The 18616-nt window shown below is 41.8% G+C and overlaps 1 protein-coding gene across 3 annotated transcripts in view; it reads right to left on the minus strand.

Moving 5' to 3' along the window:
* The window catches only part of MKNK2 (MAPK interacting serine/threonine kinase 2), a 51630-nt gene extending 33358 nt beyond the window's left edge, over positions 1 to 18272 (minus strand). For 2 of the 3 annotated variants that reach the window (XM_032209407.1, XM_032209568.1), the window contains exons 1-5: positions 18187 to 18272; positions 16291 to 16465; positions 5499 to 5580; positions 3872 to 3973; positions 957 to 1054 (exon numbers count right to left, since the gene is read on the minus strand). In XM_032209407.1, coding sequence (XP_032065298.1) covers positions 957 to 1054; positions 3872 to 3973; positions 5499 to 5580; positions 16291 to 16338 — 330 coding nt within the window. In that variant the 5' untranslated portion in view covers positions 16339 to 16465; positions 18187 to 18272. The remainder of the gene's footprint in view (positions 1 to 956; positions 1055 to 3871; positions 3974 to 5498; positions 5581 to 16290; positions 16466 to 18186) is intronic. The other variant, XM_032209484.1, reaches the window with a different exon arrangement.
* Between the last annotated feature and the right edge of the window lie 344 nt (positions 18273 to 18616).

Raw genomic sequence — 18616 nt, forward strand, 5'->3', positions numbered from 1 at the left:
TGATCACCTTTTGCGAACTTCTGATGAGCAAAGTTGATGGGGAAGCCAGTTTAACTTAGTAACTTATCGACTGCAGTGATTCACTCAACAACTGAAGCAGGAAGTCGTAAAGCAGGGCAAAACTCACTTAACAAATGTCTCACTTAGCAACATAAATTTTGGGCTCAATTGTGGCCATAAGTTGAGGACTACCTCTATTTTAAATAATGCCATCAAGGTTTGAAGAAGAAACAGGACAGTTTATCTATCACTATCTTTACTAAAACTTTCTTCACCACCCTGAACTCTGTGAAATGTTCTCAACCATCCTGTAAGGTAGGAAAGATCAACGTCAATGCAGACAGGTAAAAACCAACTACCTCCCAAATCCAGCCATTTGATTAAAGACTTCGGGCACATTTTTGCTTGCATCAGCCAAAGCCTCCAAACAAGCGGTAGATGCGATACAGATGTGGGCAGACTGGAACTAGAGTTTTATTTACAAAGCGGGATTAAGGTTAAGAACCCGAGTTTACCAAGATCAAAGCAAATTGCCTAGTGTTTGGAAGCCGGCTACGAATCCCAGCTCTAGCCTTCAATAAAAATTAACTTTTTTCTGCAAAGCCTGCCACAAGCTTTGTAGCACTTCAGCATTTTCCTCAAACAGTTTGGGGCAGATTAGAGGGGACAGGCAAAAAAGAGCAGAACCACTGAGACCAAACAGGAATCTTGGCGTTGCCCAATCCTCAAGAAACTTTCTCCAATGCTCAAGAACTACAAAGCATTTCTCAAAAACATGTTTGCTGATGATAATGCACCAGGATTCTCTTACTGCAGGAGACCAAAATTCAGATATTCCCCCCTCCGTGCATAGATTTCAGCTCAGCTTTTTTGGCCTTCAGTGTTTGGGAAACAACAGGCCTTATTTCCCAGAATTCCCTGTCCTCAGAGAAGCCACCATGACAAAGGATTCATACCTTCACTGCATACTCCTTGTTAGTAATGAGATTAACACAGGCCTGGACTTTTGCATGTGCTCCTTCTCCGAGGACCTCTTCTTGGAGCTGGTAAACATCTGGATGTGGCGGCAGAGAGAGAAAGGTAGGGAGAGAAAGAATATTCCAAAATCAGTTTTTCAACAGTATTCAAACAGCACGTCCGCTGATCTGAGGGAAAACCCACAAAAGGCCGAAAAATGCAAAGCTAACTATTCCAGAGTTCACTCACATCGAAGTTCTTCCAGTTTCTAGTTTTGTTTCAACAACTGTAGCTTCACTCAGAGTTTCTAAACAACACCAAACTAATGGGATCAGAGTCAACAAATCCAACCCCCAGCTCCATGCAAGATCATAATGAAACCTCCTCCACCAATTACTGTATTTTTCAGAGTATAAGACATTCTGAAGTATAAGGCGCACCTAACTTTTGGGGAGGAAAACAAGAAAAAAAATCTGACTCTGCCTCCCAGCAATTTGCAGCAAACAGCCAGTTTCAGTTTCAGTACAGCCTGATAAGCACAAGCAGCTGATTGTTGAGCCTCCCGAAGATCAGCTGTTTCAGGCTGCAGGGATTGCCATAGCCTATTGCTGCCTTCGCACACCCCATTTTTGGCCTGTTCCGGGTGGCAGGGATCGGAATGGGCGGAAAACGGGACAGAGGACAAAAATGGAGCACGTGGAGGCTGCAATAGGCAATCCCTGCAACCTGAAACAATTGATGGTCAGGAGCAGAGGTGGGTTCCTACCGGTTTGGACCGGTTCAGGTGAACCGGTAGTGGTGTGATAGCCTGGGTCGCAGAACCAGCAGTGACCCAGGCTGGCCATATCACCGAACCGGTTTCCTGGTCACCGGCATCTTTTTGGGGAGTTCTGAGTGTGCGCAGAACAATTTCCATCAAAGTGCACATGCGCGGACAGCACACACATGAAGCGCATGCACAAGCAAACCGGCAGTAATGCTGGCTAGAGCCCACCCCTGGTCAGGAGGCCGATCCAACCGACAATCAGCTGCTTGTGCTAATCAGGTTGTGCTGAAGCTGAAACTGGCTGTTTGCTGTTTTCTCCAAGGAGGCAAATTGCTGGGAGTCAGAGGCCAAAGGGTGGGGATCGGCGGATGGGCGGGGCTACATTTGATGTATAGGATGCACCCAATTTTTCACCCTCCTTTAAGGGACAAAAAGTGTGCCTTATACTCTAAAAAATATGGTATTCTCCAGTCTCTGTTTAAAGACATCCAGGGAAGTAAATGGTTCTACTCCAAAGTTACTTTAACTATGAGGGGAAATATATTGTGACAATCAGCAGGATGCTTAGCAAATGACTCAACATTGAGGAAGGAGTAAGACAAAGGAGTGTCGCGTACCTTTGCTTGTTTAATGTTTCTTGGTGTACAAGTACTTGTGATCTTAAGAAGTTAACTTGATGGGGATATTGTGTTGTTGTTTGAGAACATTTCCTGAGAATCCCAAAGGTGCTTTTTCAAGAGGCAACTGGACTTTCTGGTTTTTTTCTTTGAAGAAGTTTCGCTTCTCATCCATGAAGCTTCTTCAGCTCACAAGCTTCTTGAATGAGAAGCGAAATGCCTTCAAAGGAAAACCAGAAAGTCCAGTTACCTCTTGAAAAAGCACCTTTAGGACAACCATGAGCTCAATGACTGAGAATCTCCATAGACATTTCCTGAAAATGGCGCCTTTCCATGATGCAACAAGCAAGGAATAATCTGAAGATCGATGCTATCAAAATAGCTGGGTCTCATAATTATAAACTCGCTGTAAAAAGAAAAAAACCCCAAGGCTCAAGTTAATGAATCTGGGCTCCCTGGCCCAACGTTTACGGGAAAAAGAATAAAATGTAAGCATGCAAACATTAATAGAAATATTGTGGGAAGTTTGTAGTCTTTGGCAAGGAATTTTTTATTTTATTTTGTCAAACCAAGTGAAAAGCACAGAGAGAATGGCTCTGTTCACTTTGTTGCATGGAAGTAGGGTAGGTCAGGAGAAGCACGAATTTAAGGTGAATGTGGTGAGAATAGATTGTCATGGGTGTGTACTGAAACACAACCAAGAAAAGGTCAAGGATGAGTAAGTTCCAAATTAACTGGATTGAATACAAAAGGGAGTGACCCGCACATTGACATCACACAGACAACAAATGAGAACTCAATTGCAAACACAAAATACACAAAGAAAGGCTGAAAGAGAGAGAAAAATGGAGGAAATTGTGTTTGGCTGTATTTAGCAGATTATCTTGGGGTATGCTAATTTTTACTTATGTTTCCTTTTTTTAAAATTCCCTGCATTTTAACTTCTTTACTATTTCTTCTTCTTTTGTTTACTTGTTTATCTTGTTTACTCCAAAAGGGAACAGTGTGATGGGTATTTATATAACCAGATATGGAAATCAGAAGCGCTTATCTGGTCTGCAAATCAAGCTGGCTGTCCTTGATGAACGAAGAAGTCCAATGAAAATGAGAGAAGATCCATAAGGATATTCCCAGTTATCTTATTGGAAACAGATTAACAAGTTCTTGTTATTGTTTTTTTTTTTCCAGTTCTTTGGGTTGAATTTTAAATTAACCCAGTTTCTTTTCCGGCTCATAAGCAGATTTCATTATTTTGCCAGTTCCTCCTTTTAGTTTCTTTTTGGATTCTTCACAACATCGCCTCTGTGTTTTAGTTTGTGAACTATTTTGGAAATTAGTATATAAATACTCTTATGAACTTCCTCTTCTATTACAGGAATCAAGACAATACCCTCATGGGTCTTGTGAACCGACATTGAAGCTTAAAATAAAATAATTTTACAAGAAGAGGTTTAGAGCCATCTGACTTTCCCCCCCTTTCCTCGAAACTTTTAACAACATGGACTAGTGCCTTGGCTATGTTTCACCTCACCTTCAAACCTCCCTGAAAAACTGTCTGTAGCTCTGCAGCGTTTTTTCTTCTTGTTTCTTTTCTTGGCATTGGGGATGTCGATGGGCTCACTCGAAGGCATATCTGTCAAGAAATATTGCAGTTTTAAAAGAAAGAAGAAAAGAAGCATTACAATCAAGATTAACATTGGAACCTAGAAGCAATTAACACGCCACAATTACAGGCAAGCCCGATCTTGAAGACAAGCTTACATTTTCCCCATAAACTAGGACATGGGGAGGGGCTTACTTTCTTAGGCTCGCATTTCTCACACAGAAAGGAGAACCATTGTGAGTGCGGCCTTAGCATCATTTGTAAAGGTCTTAATTCAACCGCATGTCCAAAGCTTATAGATGTCAAGTTTCATCAGCATTCACCACTGAGCCAAAGCCAAATCAGATTGGATGGCCATATGATCCAACATGCCAATTCCCAATACCCTGTTTCCCTAAAAATAAGATATCCCCAGATAATAAGCCCAATTGGGCTTTTGAACTCCTGCACAGCCCTCCCTCCCCAAAAAATATTGTAACACAGCAGCGGCAGCCATGAGGTGACCACGCTCACCGCCTCCTGCATCTCAAAAATAATAAGACTTCCCAGAAAATAAGGCCAAGCGCTTATTTCGGGGGACAAAAGAAAATAAGACTTTGTCTTATTTTCGGGGGAACACAGTAGAGGTAGTCCTCGATTTACGACCACAATTGAGCCCCAAGTTTCTGAGAGGCAGTTGTTAAATGAGCTTTGCCCCATTTTACACCCTTTCTTGTCACAGTGAATCACTGCAGGTGTTTTAAGTTAATAATACAGCTCTTAAGTGAATCTGGCTTCCCCATTGACTTTGCTTCACAAAGTCATACGCAAATACATGTGTGCAATGCTCCAATTTCTCCTCAATGGATTACCGAAGACTCACTTTGGAATGCAAAAAAACAGGAAGGAGACCCCAGTTCTTCAGAAGGGGAGGGGGAGAGAAGAGGCATGGATTTGGGGGGGATTTATGCTTGTATTTTGTTCACCACCCAGACTTTGGCTGGCCCTATGAACTTGATAGGGACGCGGTGGCTCAGTGGCTAAGACGCTGAGCTTGTCAATCAGGAATGTTGGCGGGTCGAATCCCTAGCGCCCTGTAACGGAGTGAGCTCCCGTCACTTGTCCCAGCTTCTGCCAACCTAGCAGTTGGAAAGCACTTTAAAAATGCAAGTAGAAAAATAGGGACCACTTTTGGTGGGAAGGGAACAGTGTTCCGTGCGCCTACGGCATTTAGTCATGCCAGCCACATGACCATGGAGACGACTTCGAACAGAGCTGGCTCTTCAGCTTTGAAACCGAATGAGCACTGCCCCCTAGAGTCAGGAATGACTAGCACATATGTGCGAGGGGAAACAATGGGCTGCTTTTATTTTAAAGGCGACTGCTATTATTTTATTTTTCCCAATTAACTTAAGTTTGAGTCTGCATGCCTTATGCATCCCAGCCCTACTGGTTCAGCCCTGCCCAAAAGTCCCAGCTTCTCACATGATCCCCTGGGAAAATTAACTGCCCACTCACTCCTGCTTCACCCTGTCCCTCCCACTGCTTTCTCAAAAAGACAAAAATGGGAGCTCACCGGGCCGAGAGGAACATTCAAAATTGAAGACAGATTCCAGGTGAGTGGACTGAGAGAATTCCAGGTCGAAAGGATTCTGGCCCTGATGAGATGGAAAGAAAAGGGTGATTTAAAAAAAAAAAAATCAGTTGAAATTATGTTAGAAAAGCAGGCAATCTTCCTACAGGATTTCCTTTCTAAAACCAGTTGGATCAGAAGCAGTTGCTGGAAAGAGGGGAGCGTAGCTGCTGTCAGTCCCAGTTATGATTTTTCAAAGCTGTCAAGGATGCTCTCTTGACAATTCTGGCTTACTGAACTTGACACCAAACAGTCGCTTGTTATGAACATCTAATAAAGACCTGCAAGCAAATCCCTGTGTACTTAAAGACACCCTACCCCACTAAAAAAAAAAAAAAAAAAATTCTTCTAGCAAGCGTGCATAGGCCAGGCTGCTCTCATGCATATTTAAATCATTTCTCACGGCAGGAGGGAGAAAGTACTTTCATTTTTCTGTAAATCATTTTGCATATTTTTTTTCTTTATGAACTTAACGTCGCCTAGTGAAGCTTTCTCTAGTGGGACTCTACAAAGGGGGCGAGGTGGGAGAGAGCCTATTCTACGGTGGGACCCTGTTTACAGAGGGCCCAAGCTGGAGGGGCTCAATCGATAAACTAGTTAGCATCAGTTCAGTGCCGAGTGAAGCTTTTTCTATTTTCCCAGGATTTTTAATTGGCTTTCAATAGTATTTTAATCATTTTTTCTATGACTGATGTGTTGCCGATTAGCTTACACAGGGAGTCCTCGACTTACGACCACAATGGAATGCAAAATTTCCATTGCTAAGCACGGCAGTGTTAACCTGAGTTGTATCCCATCTTACGACCACAGCTGTTAAGCAAATCACTGCAATTGTTAAATGAGTCATGAGATCATTATGGGAGTCTAGACTTCCCCCATTTGACTTTGCTTACCGGAAGCTGGCTGGGAAGGTTATAAATGCTGATCACATGACCCCGGGAACAGTGCAGCTGTCATAAATACAGGCCAGATGCCAAGGTGCTTGAATTTTGATCATGTGACCATGATTTAACGACGGCTGCAGCCATAACTCTGAAAAATGGCCGTAAGTCATTTTTTTCAGGGCCACTGTAACTGTCTAATGGTGATTAAGTAAACGGTTGTAAGCCGAGGACTACCCCTTTGGTGTTTTTATTTCACATCTTTCATTTTACAGTACGCACTTTTACTCAGATTATAGTTTTAATGAATTTAATCATAAATGATTGATAAGTGTATGAGTTACCGGGCAGTTTAAAAGCTTGCATTAAGTAAGAAACAATATTATAAAAGGACATTCCTGTGGACTAGTAATAGGTTGGGGATTGGAGCTGAAATATAATTTGTAATTAATTTCGTCATTTAATAAACTTATATGCCGCCCAATCCCGTAGAACAAATATGCTAGTTGTTCTTTATCATGTGGGAACCTAGTCATACAAATTAGGTTCAAACGTATCAAAGAAAGGAAGAAAGAAATATAATGAGAAAGGGCCATTCATGAGCCACAGTGGCGCAGTGGTTACAGTGCAGTGGTGCAGCCTACTTTTGCTGATCACCGGCTGCCAGCAGTTTAAATCCCACCAGACTCAAGGTTAACCCAGCCTTCCGAGGTGGGTAAAATGAGGACCCAGATTGTTGGGGGAAGTAGGCTGACTCTGTAAACTGCTTAGAGAGGGCTGTAAAAGAACTGTGGAGCGGTATATAAGTCTGATTGCTATTGCCAAAAGAAGATCACTATGAAGGCGGCAAAGCTATAAGGCAGGACAAGACAAAGCCTTGCCTAACAAGCTGGAACACCCTCCTGCCAGCTTCCCAGAGCCACCCCAAAATGAATACAGAGGAGAAGGTTTATTTAGACTAGATAAGCTTCAAGGAAATCTCCCAGGACGCTTCCAAGGCCACTACCAAACATCAGGTGGTTCATTTGGGGAACGCAGTTGGCGTTTGTTACACCCAAAATTCAGCCTTTCCCTACTTGGCACTTTTTCAGGTGTGCTGCGATTGTAATCCTTGGAATTCTGACTGAGAATTTAGCTGGAGGACCCCAGAAAGAGGGAAGGGCGCCCCACCTGCACATTCCACAGAGGCAGGTGGTAGTGTCTCTCTCCAGCTTGTTTTATTTACATATTTATATTTTACTTATTAATACATCAAATTTTCTATGGCTGCCCATCATAGAAAAAGTGACTCTGGGTGGCCTAAGAACAATTAACATATAGGAAGCTATTATTAGAATGAAAATAAAAATCTAATGCATAAAAAAGAGTAATAAATATTAACCATGTACAGGTAAACCTCAAGCTACAACCATGATTGAGCCCAACATTTCTGTTGCTAAGTGAGACATTTCTTAAGTGACATTTAAGGACCTTTCTTGCCATAGTTAAGTGAATCACTGTAGTTGTTAAGTGAATCTGGCTTTCCCATTAACTTTCTTTTCTGAAGGTCTCAAAAGGGGATCACATGATCTTGGGACGCGGCAACAGTCATAAATATGAGTCAGTTGCCAAGCATTCAAATTTTTCTCATGTGACCAGCGGATGCTGCAAGGGTCGTAAATGTAAAAAAACAGTCACTTTTAGTGCCATTGTACCTTTAACGGTCACTAAACAAAATGTCGTAAGTCGGAGCCACCTTAAGATCTTACTGGTCCCCTGAGACTCCCCCCCCCCAAGCTGGATGATACAGCCAAATCTTAATACAATACAATAGCAGAGTTGGAAGGGACCTTGGAGGTCTTCTAGTCCAACCCTGTCTAGGCAGGAAACTCTATACCGTTTCAGACAAATGGCTATCCAACATCTTCTTAAAAACTTCCAGTGTTAGGGCATTCACAACTTCTGGAGGCAAGCTGTTCCACTGATTAATTGTTCTAACTGTCAGGAAATTTCTCCTCAGTTCTAAGTTGCTTCTCTCCTTGATTCCACCCATTGCTTCTTGTTCTACCCTCAGGTGCCTTGGAGAATAGTTTGACTCCCACTTCCTTGTGGCAACCCCTGAGTTATTGGAAAATTGCTATCATGTCTCCCCTAGTCCTTTTCTTTTCATTCATACCCAGTTCCTGCAACCGTTTTGAGGAACCTCAGGAATACTAACATTAATTTATTCAACAACAAGACCTCGAGGTCATCTCTAGTGTAGTATTTTCCAACCTTGACTACTTGAAGATGTATGGACTTCAGCTCCCAGAATTCTCCAGGCAGTAGTATGGCTGGGGAATTCTGGGAGCTCACGTCCACAGATCTTCAAGTTCAAGTTTGAAAAACGTTGTCCATAACTGCTTAAACACCCTAGTATCATTTTCGAGGGCAATAAGGAAAAATCAGTCTTACTTACTTACATTTTTACACAGAAGGATTTTTATTTCATATAGCTAACCCTTGATCAACATTTACAACAGGAAAAAGAGATAGTGATTATTATTAAGTTTGTGAGAAAGTAATAAACTATAAAAATGTGACTGTGCAAGAAACCCCAAAACTTTCAGAGGGTAGTGTTTTATTGAATTACATAGCTAGTGCATGGAATTTGACAACTAGACAATTTAAAGTGATTCTCCAGGCCCTTATTGTAACTAACAATATTGCAATATTGGGAAGATAAATGTATGAATAAATTCAGTCATTTAATGGATTGAAGAGCTGATGACACTTGCAATGAGTAGATTGCTTACAGATGTAGATTTTGTACAGATAAATATGAGGAAATATGGGACTCATTTATAAGCACGATAGTCATATAGTGCATTAAAAAAACAGTCTTGAATGTATTAGGTAATTGTATATAAAACTGTAACTATTCCAAGAACATATTTTTCTCTGTATCTTATTTTTGTTGTATTTTTTCAACGTAGTTTTTAAGCATTTGTGTATTTTTGACAATGTATATATTTTGGTGTTTTGTTCTTTTTGCTTGTCATTATTTTAAAAGCAAAAAATAAATGTACAGGTATTTCTCGACTTACGACAATTGAGCCCAACGTTTATGTTGTTAAGTGAGACATTTGTTAAGTGGATTTTGCCCCAAGTTAAGATCATTCTTGCTACAGTTGTTAAGTGAATCACTGCGGTTGTTAAATTAGTAATACAATTGTTAAATGAATCTGGCTTCCCCATTGACTTTACTTGTCAGGTCACAAAAAATGACCCCAGGACGCTGCACCCACCATAAATATGAACCAGTTGCAAGCATCTAAATTTTGATGATCTGGCCAACAGTCTGCAACAGTCATAAGTGTAACAAATGGCCGTAAGTCACTTTTTTCAGCATTGTTCCAACTTTGAATGGTCACAAAACATGCAGTTGTAAATCAAGGATTACGTGTATTAAAAAAAGAATTGTACTCGTCATATACAAACATCTTTTTAATTTTGTCAATAAAAGGGACTCTTTGAGTGCTTGAAACAATTATGTAAATCACCCAATCTTCTCTTCATTACAGCTTCTAATACAGGTAAGAGTTAATGAGCTGATAGGAGAAATAGCCAAGTTTTAAGAGCTTTCGTATATTGTTGCCCAACGTCCAAAAAAACTGCAAAAGGACACAACTAAGCTTATCCCAGTCTGATTTCACTACTGATTGAAAAAAATCTATATAAAAAGTTGTGGAAGTGCGTAAGAACAAGTATGGCACTGCCAGTTCAGTAAGATTTCCTCCCAATAAACAAACATATTAACTCACAACCTACACACAAACATTCTTACAAAATCTGCTGAGGTTGAGGCAGAACTGCGCAGAAAAATAAACAAATAAAAACTCTGAACTTCACTAATAGGCTTGTTGATGAGGACACCAGCCCAGGCTTAGTAGTATCAGATAGTCAGACGTACGTGGGAATTATTGCTTCATTATCTAGAAATTTCATATTGCTTTCACAGCACAACACACACGAGATTTGCATGAGCCATCACTAAGCCAGGAAAAAAGCTGACCAAAACAGTCCACAAATCCCATAATGCTTTGCTTGGGAGATTAAAATAATTATTACAGAAGATTAAAATAAAAACCAAGACATGTCTACCAGGAAGGGAATTGTTCAAAGCCTGGGTGTAAAATATAAAATATATTTTAAAATATAAAATTAGGGGAAAAAACTCCTGCCAATGGGAGAAACAAGCAGCAAGATGACTAAGGGAACAATGTTTGGGCCAGGGGGTGTGATAGGAAGTACATTGTGTTTTTTTTGGGTAATCCACGTGCAAAATTGCATGTCACAATTGCAGTCCTGGCTTGATCGCTTCTTACGGCTTTTTAATCCAGTCTGCACAACTGTTCTAAAGCATCCAACCTTAGCAACTTTAAGACCTTTGGACTTCAAGTCCCAGCATTCCCCAGCCAGCATGGGGAATTAAGACCTGTGGACTTGAAATGCTGGACTGGCTGGCTGGGGAATTCTGGGACTTGAAGTCCACAGGTCTTAAAGTTGCTAAGGTTGGTCACCTTGCTTAAAATGTTGATACCTTCAGCCATCAAACTGCAGTTGTGAGGCCTCCTGGTGCAGCCTCAAGGCACCACTTGGGACACTTTAAAAAAATATTGTTATTTTTTAACAAAAGGCCCAGCAAGGTTTCTCCTATTTTGAGACTAGCTGCTCTCTGGGGGTCCCACGAGTCCAGAAAATATTCCTTTCCTGACATCCACTTTCTTTCTCCTGTAGGAAAAGCTAGGCCCAACATTACAGAAGGCAAAGGGTGCTTTACATAACACACTGGCTCCACCCATCCACCCACCCCCTTTCCAGGGCCTCGCTGGCATCCAAGCCACAAGGTACAACAGGAAGTTACATCAACACAAGCAGCTTTAAAAAAAAAAGAAAGTGTGGACACCACAGGGAGGCAAACAGCAGCATCAGGACACACAAAAACCTAAGCACATCCATTCAGGTCCTCCCAGCCCCCCACCCCGTCTTCTCTTTCCAGCTGCTCTCCACCACACCGCACTCACAAACCAAGAACTTTACAACCACACCAGCCGCCGTTTGGTTCCACGCCAGGAAGCTGTGCTATTTAAACAAAAACAGAAAACGACTGCACCCGGCAGGAATTTTGCAGCAAAATTCCCCCACCCCTGAAAACACACAGACGCACAAAATCCACCACAACCAATGGCTCCAAAGTATCTACCTGGCTCTTTAAAAATAAAAATCAACACAGGAGTGCTAAATTAAGATTAGGCAGTAAAAAACAGGTTGGCAATACCCACAAGGCAACTGGAGCAATTATAAACCTGATGGAAAAACACCAGCAAGAAATTCAAGTTAATGCCCAAAATGTTCAGTGCAGCCAACCCAAACCAAATTCAGTGATCACATTCAGAAACCAGAGTGAAGGGAATGGGTATTACATAACACACATTTAATTTGCAAAAAGGACATCAGGAGAGCAAGCCCAATTTAGCAAAGGCTTTGGAGAAATTGGAGGAAAAATGCAAACTGCGTGTTCATAAATACCCCAAATCTGCAAAGGGAGGGGGGGTGACTCAGATTTGGTTCTTCCACAATCAAGATTTATTTTCTGCCTGTTTTTCTTTTCTTTTTGTGGAGTAACTGGGGATCTGAAAATAAATGTTCGTCGTACTTTTCCCCCTAGGAATGCCAGACATGGTAGCTAATTCTGCAACTCCTGCCTTTCTATTCTCTTGTTAGGTAGGCTAAAATTGATTGGAAGGCTAAAAATACTGCAAAGGGTTTGAACCTGGATCTCCTTAATCCTGAAATGACATATTAACACAGCATTATTTCCTTTAACAGGAGTATTAGTGTCTTACATCATCCATTTGCTGAAAGGCCATAGACCAAAAGGGGGAAATGTATTTGAATTTAATTCTGGTGTGTCTTTACTTTCTCAGATACCTCTAGCTAGTGCTTCGGATTTTGACTAGGAGCAAGGATTGTAAATTCTCATTCAACCATATTTCCAAGACATCAGCCTTACTTAAGCCGTAGGTTCTCATGGTTTATACTGGCTGAATAAGCCACAGCAGCTGAGTTTTATTAGTAAGCCAGGGCCCAACAAACTTACTTCATTTAGTGCAGAAGGGAACTTGTTCTGACCTTTTCAAATCTCTCCGTAGATTATCTCATAAAGATTTGGAGTATCCACAAAACCAGCACTAGCAGTTATACTGCAAAAATCATTTGGAAAATCTGGGATGAAGGTGACTTATCCTATTGTCATATATTTACCACATAGAACTAAATATCTCTATATCCTCCATCGAGTTATAGTAGTAAACCAGTATACTGTATATATTGCATAATATATACAGTAAACCAGGATGGTCCCTACAATAACATTATTTGGACTCTAGGGAAGATTGGTGCAATTTTCAAAGGCTGCTCCCCATGCTTGATTCTTGACAGTCATCGTTTGTTCAGAAGTGCCCCATCAGGACTAGCAACTTGACTTTGAAATCACACACACACACACACACACACACAAAATCAGGTGGGAGCTATTTTAACCTTTGTGCCACCTTGCAAACAAATGTCCCAAAAAATAGAATAGAACTTTTTTATTGACCAAGTGTGACTGAACACACGGGATTTATGCATAAGCTCTCACTGTACATACAAGCAACAAGTGATAAATCATGATCATAATCATAAAATGCAATCATCATAAATCGTAAGATACAGCACTCAGTGATACGAAGAGAAAAAGCATTCCAAGTGCAATTATGCACTTTCTGAGTTCAGCCTGTGCGATGAAGACAAGCAATTGCCCAGCTTTCAAGGAGGACAAAACCAACTTAAGCCACAGAAGCTTCTATTAAAAAGTAGAGACCGGCCCAACCACCCCTACCTCAGTGCCCAACAGGGCCAGCCCTCACAGGACTGGCAACAACCCATAATTTAGGAGCAGCCAGCAAAAGATGAACATGGACTGATGGGAAAGAGGAGAAATCCTCATAGGCTGAACCCCGTGCTTTTAGCAGAGTGCTGACTGGCATCCCTGCGGGGTAGAACTCATAAGCAGGACCGGTTTTTGAACTGGCTGGGAGACTCTCTCGGGCTCAGTTACTCCACCTGCACAATGGGAACAAGGCAGCTAGTTGGAAGAGCCAGGCGGGCGAGCCCACAATTGCACTCTTGCAATCTCTATTCTTCCAAAAGGCCACAAACCATGCACATGACCACCTATAAATCACCTTGAATTTCTACCTGACAGTATAGGAGCACAGAATAAATGAATAAATGCTGATTGTTTTCACACAGGTTTTCCATCACTTTATTGACTTATTTTGCCAGATGTTCCTCTCTTTCGTATCCCTCAAGGTGGGACCTTCAATCTGCATCCTTCAAACCCTATTGGTGGTTGTTTCCCCCCCCCCCAGCTACCCACAAAGCTTTGGTTTATCCCCAAATCTTCAGGCATGTTCGGACATGTCAGCAATAGCTTTCTTTACATCACTCAAAAGAACTAGAAGCTTATCTTTACATTTTTTGGGGGGGGGGGGGGGACACACAGAGAATTCCAATCCAGAGTTACTCCAACAAGGGGGGGGAAAGAGGCAAGGGATTTTTTGTAAAACGAATAAGAGAAGTTTGAACAATTGCAAACTATCATTATTGGGTTTTTTTTAAAAAAAACAACAGGTGAGTCTGCTGTCATTACAAACATGCCTCTTGGGTCTCTCTGCAAAATCAGAGGTTGCAATAGCCACTTTAGGGCTAGAACTGCAGATCACAACCCAGGATCACACTTATGTCAAGCTACTTCAAAAGCAAGACAAGACAAAACAAGGATATATCCTCTTTAAAATCCAAGCCAGGTTTTTTTCTTGTGGAGTCCAGAAAAGGCACACTGAAACCCGTTGCTATGTAAAAGGATTTGTAGCTAAAATTATAATCTCAACATGCATCATGTTGGGAGAACATATTGAACACAGTAGCTGTGGTCAACACAACAAACTAAATCACAATTAACTACACTGTACTAATTACATTAAATTCACATTAATTAACCCTCACATCAGGGTTTACAAAACTTATGTGTTAGTAATTGCTAAAAAGCAAACCACACTATATCTTAGTTGAATGTGTGAATCCAATCTGGGAGAGCAATATCCTAAACATGCATTTTTCTTCTTCTATTTAACACATACACAAGCCTTTATTTTGCTTTAAAATCTTCCAATTTGCTTTCTCAACACTGTTGTTCCTTAACTTTCTCTATTCCTGCCCTTCCCCCACAAGCTTATTTCTTATCCAAATAAAATATTAACTACTTGGAAGTCAGGACTCACTGGGTTTATCAAGCAGCAGCTTTTGATACAGCAATTTGAGCTTCGGTTTGGAAACCATGATTAGCAGCACAGAATTGGTCTCATACGTGGTTAAACAAACTAGAAATTAGTCTAATGTAAACAATGCCATTCTAAACTGAAACACTCATTGATATTTGCCAAATCTAGGAAGGAAGGAAATTATGATCATCAAGGTCTAAGATGGAGTTGGAAGATTGCAAATTGGGACAGACTAGGGTTTCTGAACATTAGCAGCTTGAAAATGTGTGGACTTCAACTCGCAGAATTCTACTGCAAGCATGGGAATTGATGTTCACATGTATTCAAGCTGCCAACATTGAGAAATAGACACTGCTATGGAAATAATATACTGTACCACTTTTGGCACCAGATATTTGCAAAGTATTGGCAAGAACAAGAATAGGTAAGGAGGTAAATGGTGGTGCAGTAGGGACTTAACAGTTCATATTTTACAACAAACACATAAACACAAACTACAGGTAGTTTTTGACTTACAACAGTTGTTTAGTGATTTTTCAAAGTTGCAACAACACTGAAAAAAGTGATTTATGGCCCTTTTTCAGATTTGCAGCATCCCTATGGCCATGTGGTCAAAATTAAGATGCTTGGCAATTGGTCCCTATTTACGAAGGTTGCATTGTTCTAGGGTCATGTGAACAACTTTTGTGACCTTCTGACAAGCAAAGTCAATGAGGAAGCCAGATTCACTCAACAACTGTGTTACCAACTCTGCAATGCTAACTATAGCCAGAAAGGTCGTAAAATGGGGCAAAATTCACTTAACAAATGTCTCATGTAGCAACATAAATGTTGGGCTCCATTGTGGTCATAAGTTGAGGACTACCTGTATTTGGGGATCCTGACCATTTCTTCCCCAGGAATTTAAGCGCTATATTCCAAAATTCAGTACTACTTCAAATGTAAAGTGACAGAAACCAACTCCTTTGTACAAAACTAAGAAGTCTTGAGTACCAACAACATTGAATACTGGGAAGGAATTGAATATATTTTATAAAAAAACTACAAAAGTCTCAACGGAAACAGAGCCTATTCAGCAGTCACAAAATATGCTACAACAGGACGGAGAAAGGAACATCAAGAAATTTGGAAAAACCGGATCACTTGCAAAATTTTGTGCCAAAGACTGCAGAAACACCTGTTAACTTCTACCTGTTGTAAATACTTTAGGAAATATTGTGTATTCCCAAGGGACAGCTACCTCACTTCTCAGAGATTAACTCTTTGGTATGACTCAGGAAGCTTGCAAGCATGACCAACAAAAGTTTAGTTTCTTGCCCATTTCCTCTTTTTACTGACAACAGCCAGACATTCCCCTTGCAATTCAGAACCCACTGCCGTTTGCTAGACAGAAAGCTAAACCCCACAGGCTCACTTTTTTTACAACCGAAAGCAAAGTAGCAAAGATTTAAAACATGAAGAAAATGATTTAATATCACTTTTTAAAATGAAATAGTCACACCATACCTTATAAGAACGATGGAAGCCTTTAAGTTCAGTTTTCTTCTGCACCATCTTGAGATCTTAAAAATGCAGGAATATTCCAAATAAGAGAATGGGAGAAAAATAGTAAAAGAAACAAGGAAGGGAGGAGAGAGAGAAAAATTTGGATGAAGCTAGTCCGGATTGGTTGAAAAAGACCCTGGAAGAGAGAGAAGGAGGGAGGGGGGGGGAAACAGACAAATTGTCAGGATTCAGAAAACAATTTTTGGCTGGATTAAACAGCTGGTCAAAAGAATGTTCAGGCCAACCAAAACATGACAATGAAACATGTAAAGTCTATAAACACAGAGAGGACAAAGAGCTAGAAAGAGACCCAGAAAAAGGCACCCCTCCTTTCAAGAAAGTGAATTCTGCCCTCCCCCCCTCTCCAACACACCCACCTACCCACAGTCACAATCCTGCTCTTTCTCAGGGGTGAGAATTACAATGGAAGCTACACAGATGTTTCCCAATAGGAAGCATCAATTTAAAAGATTTTTTTCTTAAAATGATCCTTGCATCTTTTTAGGGGGGGGGGCACGTACTGAAAAATGATTCTTCAAAACGTTAACAACATGTTTTCTCTGATCCGTTGGACTCAGGGACCTAGATGGAAGGGGGTGTGAGTAGACTGCAGCAGGTCTGTATTCCTTTGTGTAGCAATGCACCCAATGGGAGAGCTTTTTTTTTTTTTGGTTCCTTTAGCAGATCTGCAGCGTTATTCGAGCAAATTTAGACGTCAGGGGCTGGGAGAGGGGGGGCATCCTAAAAGAAGGGGGGGTGTGCAACATACACACCTCTTTTTTTTCTTATTTACAACAGGATTGACGGAAAATGCATTCACCCATTTTGCAAAATAATTACTTAAAAAAACACGTACACAACCCAAAGGCTATATAGGACCACATACGGACACATATGTAGCATATTCTGGAAAGGGAAAAATCCGGAATATTTTTTGGGGGGGCGGGGGGCGGGGGGATAGTCGCAAGTCTAGAAAAACCAAGTCAATTGCTCCAACACCCCCCCCCCTTTATATCAGCAATAGGTCGATCTCTTAGCGGTAGACTCATATTATTTCCAAAGGGATTGGGCTTTTTTTTTAATACTGCATTTTCTTTTAAATCCAAGTACTCCTCCCCCTTACTCCGCCGCGCATATATCCTAGATGGAAGGGGGCGTGATCACTCTCATTTTCTATTATATACTTAAGGGAGGGGGGGATTACCCGGCATGATATCGAGAGCTAAAAGGGGGGGGGCGCTTAAGAAAGCCCCCAAATCTCAAGAAAACCGATTGCTATCTATAAATTCCGTCCAAGAAGATGGAATAGGAGATAGAAAGGGTCCGTTGCAAAGACCTTCATTATTCCGCCAGGAAATGATAGGGGGGGTTGTTTTAGATAATAAGGCTAAATAATCGAAGGGGGTGGCACTAAGCTGTTTCTCCCACCCCCACCAGCCCGGCTCCGTTCCACACTGCAAGCCCGCTTGCAAAAAAGAAAAAAGAAAAGACTGCAAACGCACCAAGGGAATCTTTTATTTCTTTTGCAACGCTATGAAATTTGCAACCGCATAAAAGGGGGGGGGAGAAGAGTTGCGAGAGCGGTAGGTCGAGTTTTGTTTTTGGAGTGTGTGTTGGGGGGGGAGATACCGATTCTCGCCCTCCCCCGCTTCCCGGTGCAAGACTGTTTTAGGAACGCAGCTTTTATTTATTTTTTAAAAGGAAAGCCGCGCAGTTGCTTTTTTTTTTTTTGCAAAAAAAAAAAAACACCCAGGGCAGCGTTGCAAGAATGAGATGCAGAATTTTTGCCCTCTCTCTCTCTTTCTCTCGGCCCCCTTCGCGACCCCCCCCCCCAACCCACATTCCGGCTTTGCTTACCGAGCTCGGGCCCCGCAGCGCTGGCGCCACTGCTGATGGAAAGGCACCCAGCCCTCTGGCGGCTCGAAGACACGGGAAGGGAGGTTCCGCGGCGGGGGCGCCTGGAGCTCGGCTTATATATAGGCAAGCGGCGGGGCGGGCCGGGCGGCCGCTTGCATCAGCTGAGCCGCTTGCCTATTCAGCCAAGCCAGGCGGAGCCGACCGCGGAACCCGTGCAACGCCTCCGCTTCTCCTCCTCCTCCTCCTCTGGGAGGAAAGCCAGCCGGAGACAAAGGACTTCCGAGCATATGCAGAGTGGCTTCGCCCCAACCCTGCGCATCTCCCCCGGCGCAGGGAAAAAGGAGCCGCGTCAATTAAAGTCAATTTAACTTTCAAGCAGGCGCAGAGCATTTCTGCCATCGCCTGATTTTCCTGATCAGCCAAATAAGGG

This window comes from Thamnophis elegans, chromosome 1 (genome assembly GCF_009769535.1).
Source record: "Thamnophis elegans isolate rThaEle1 chromosome 1, rThaEle1.pri, whole genome shotgun sequence".
NCBI lineage: Eukaryota > Metazoa > Chordata > Lepidosauria > Squamata > Colubridae > Thamnophis > Thamnophis elegans.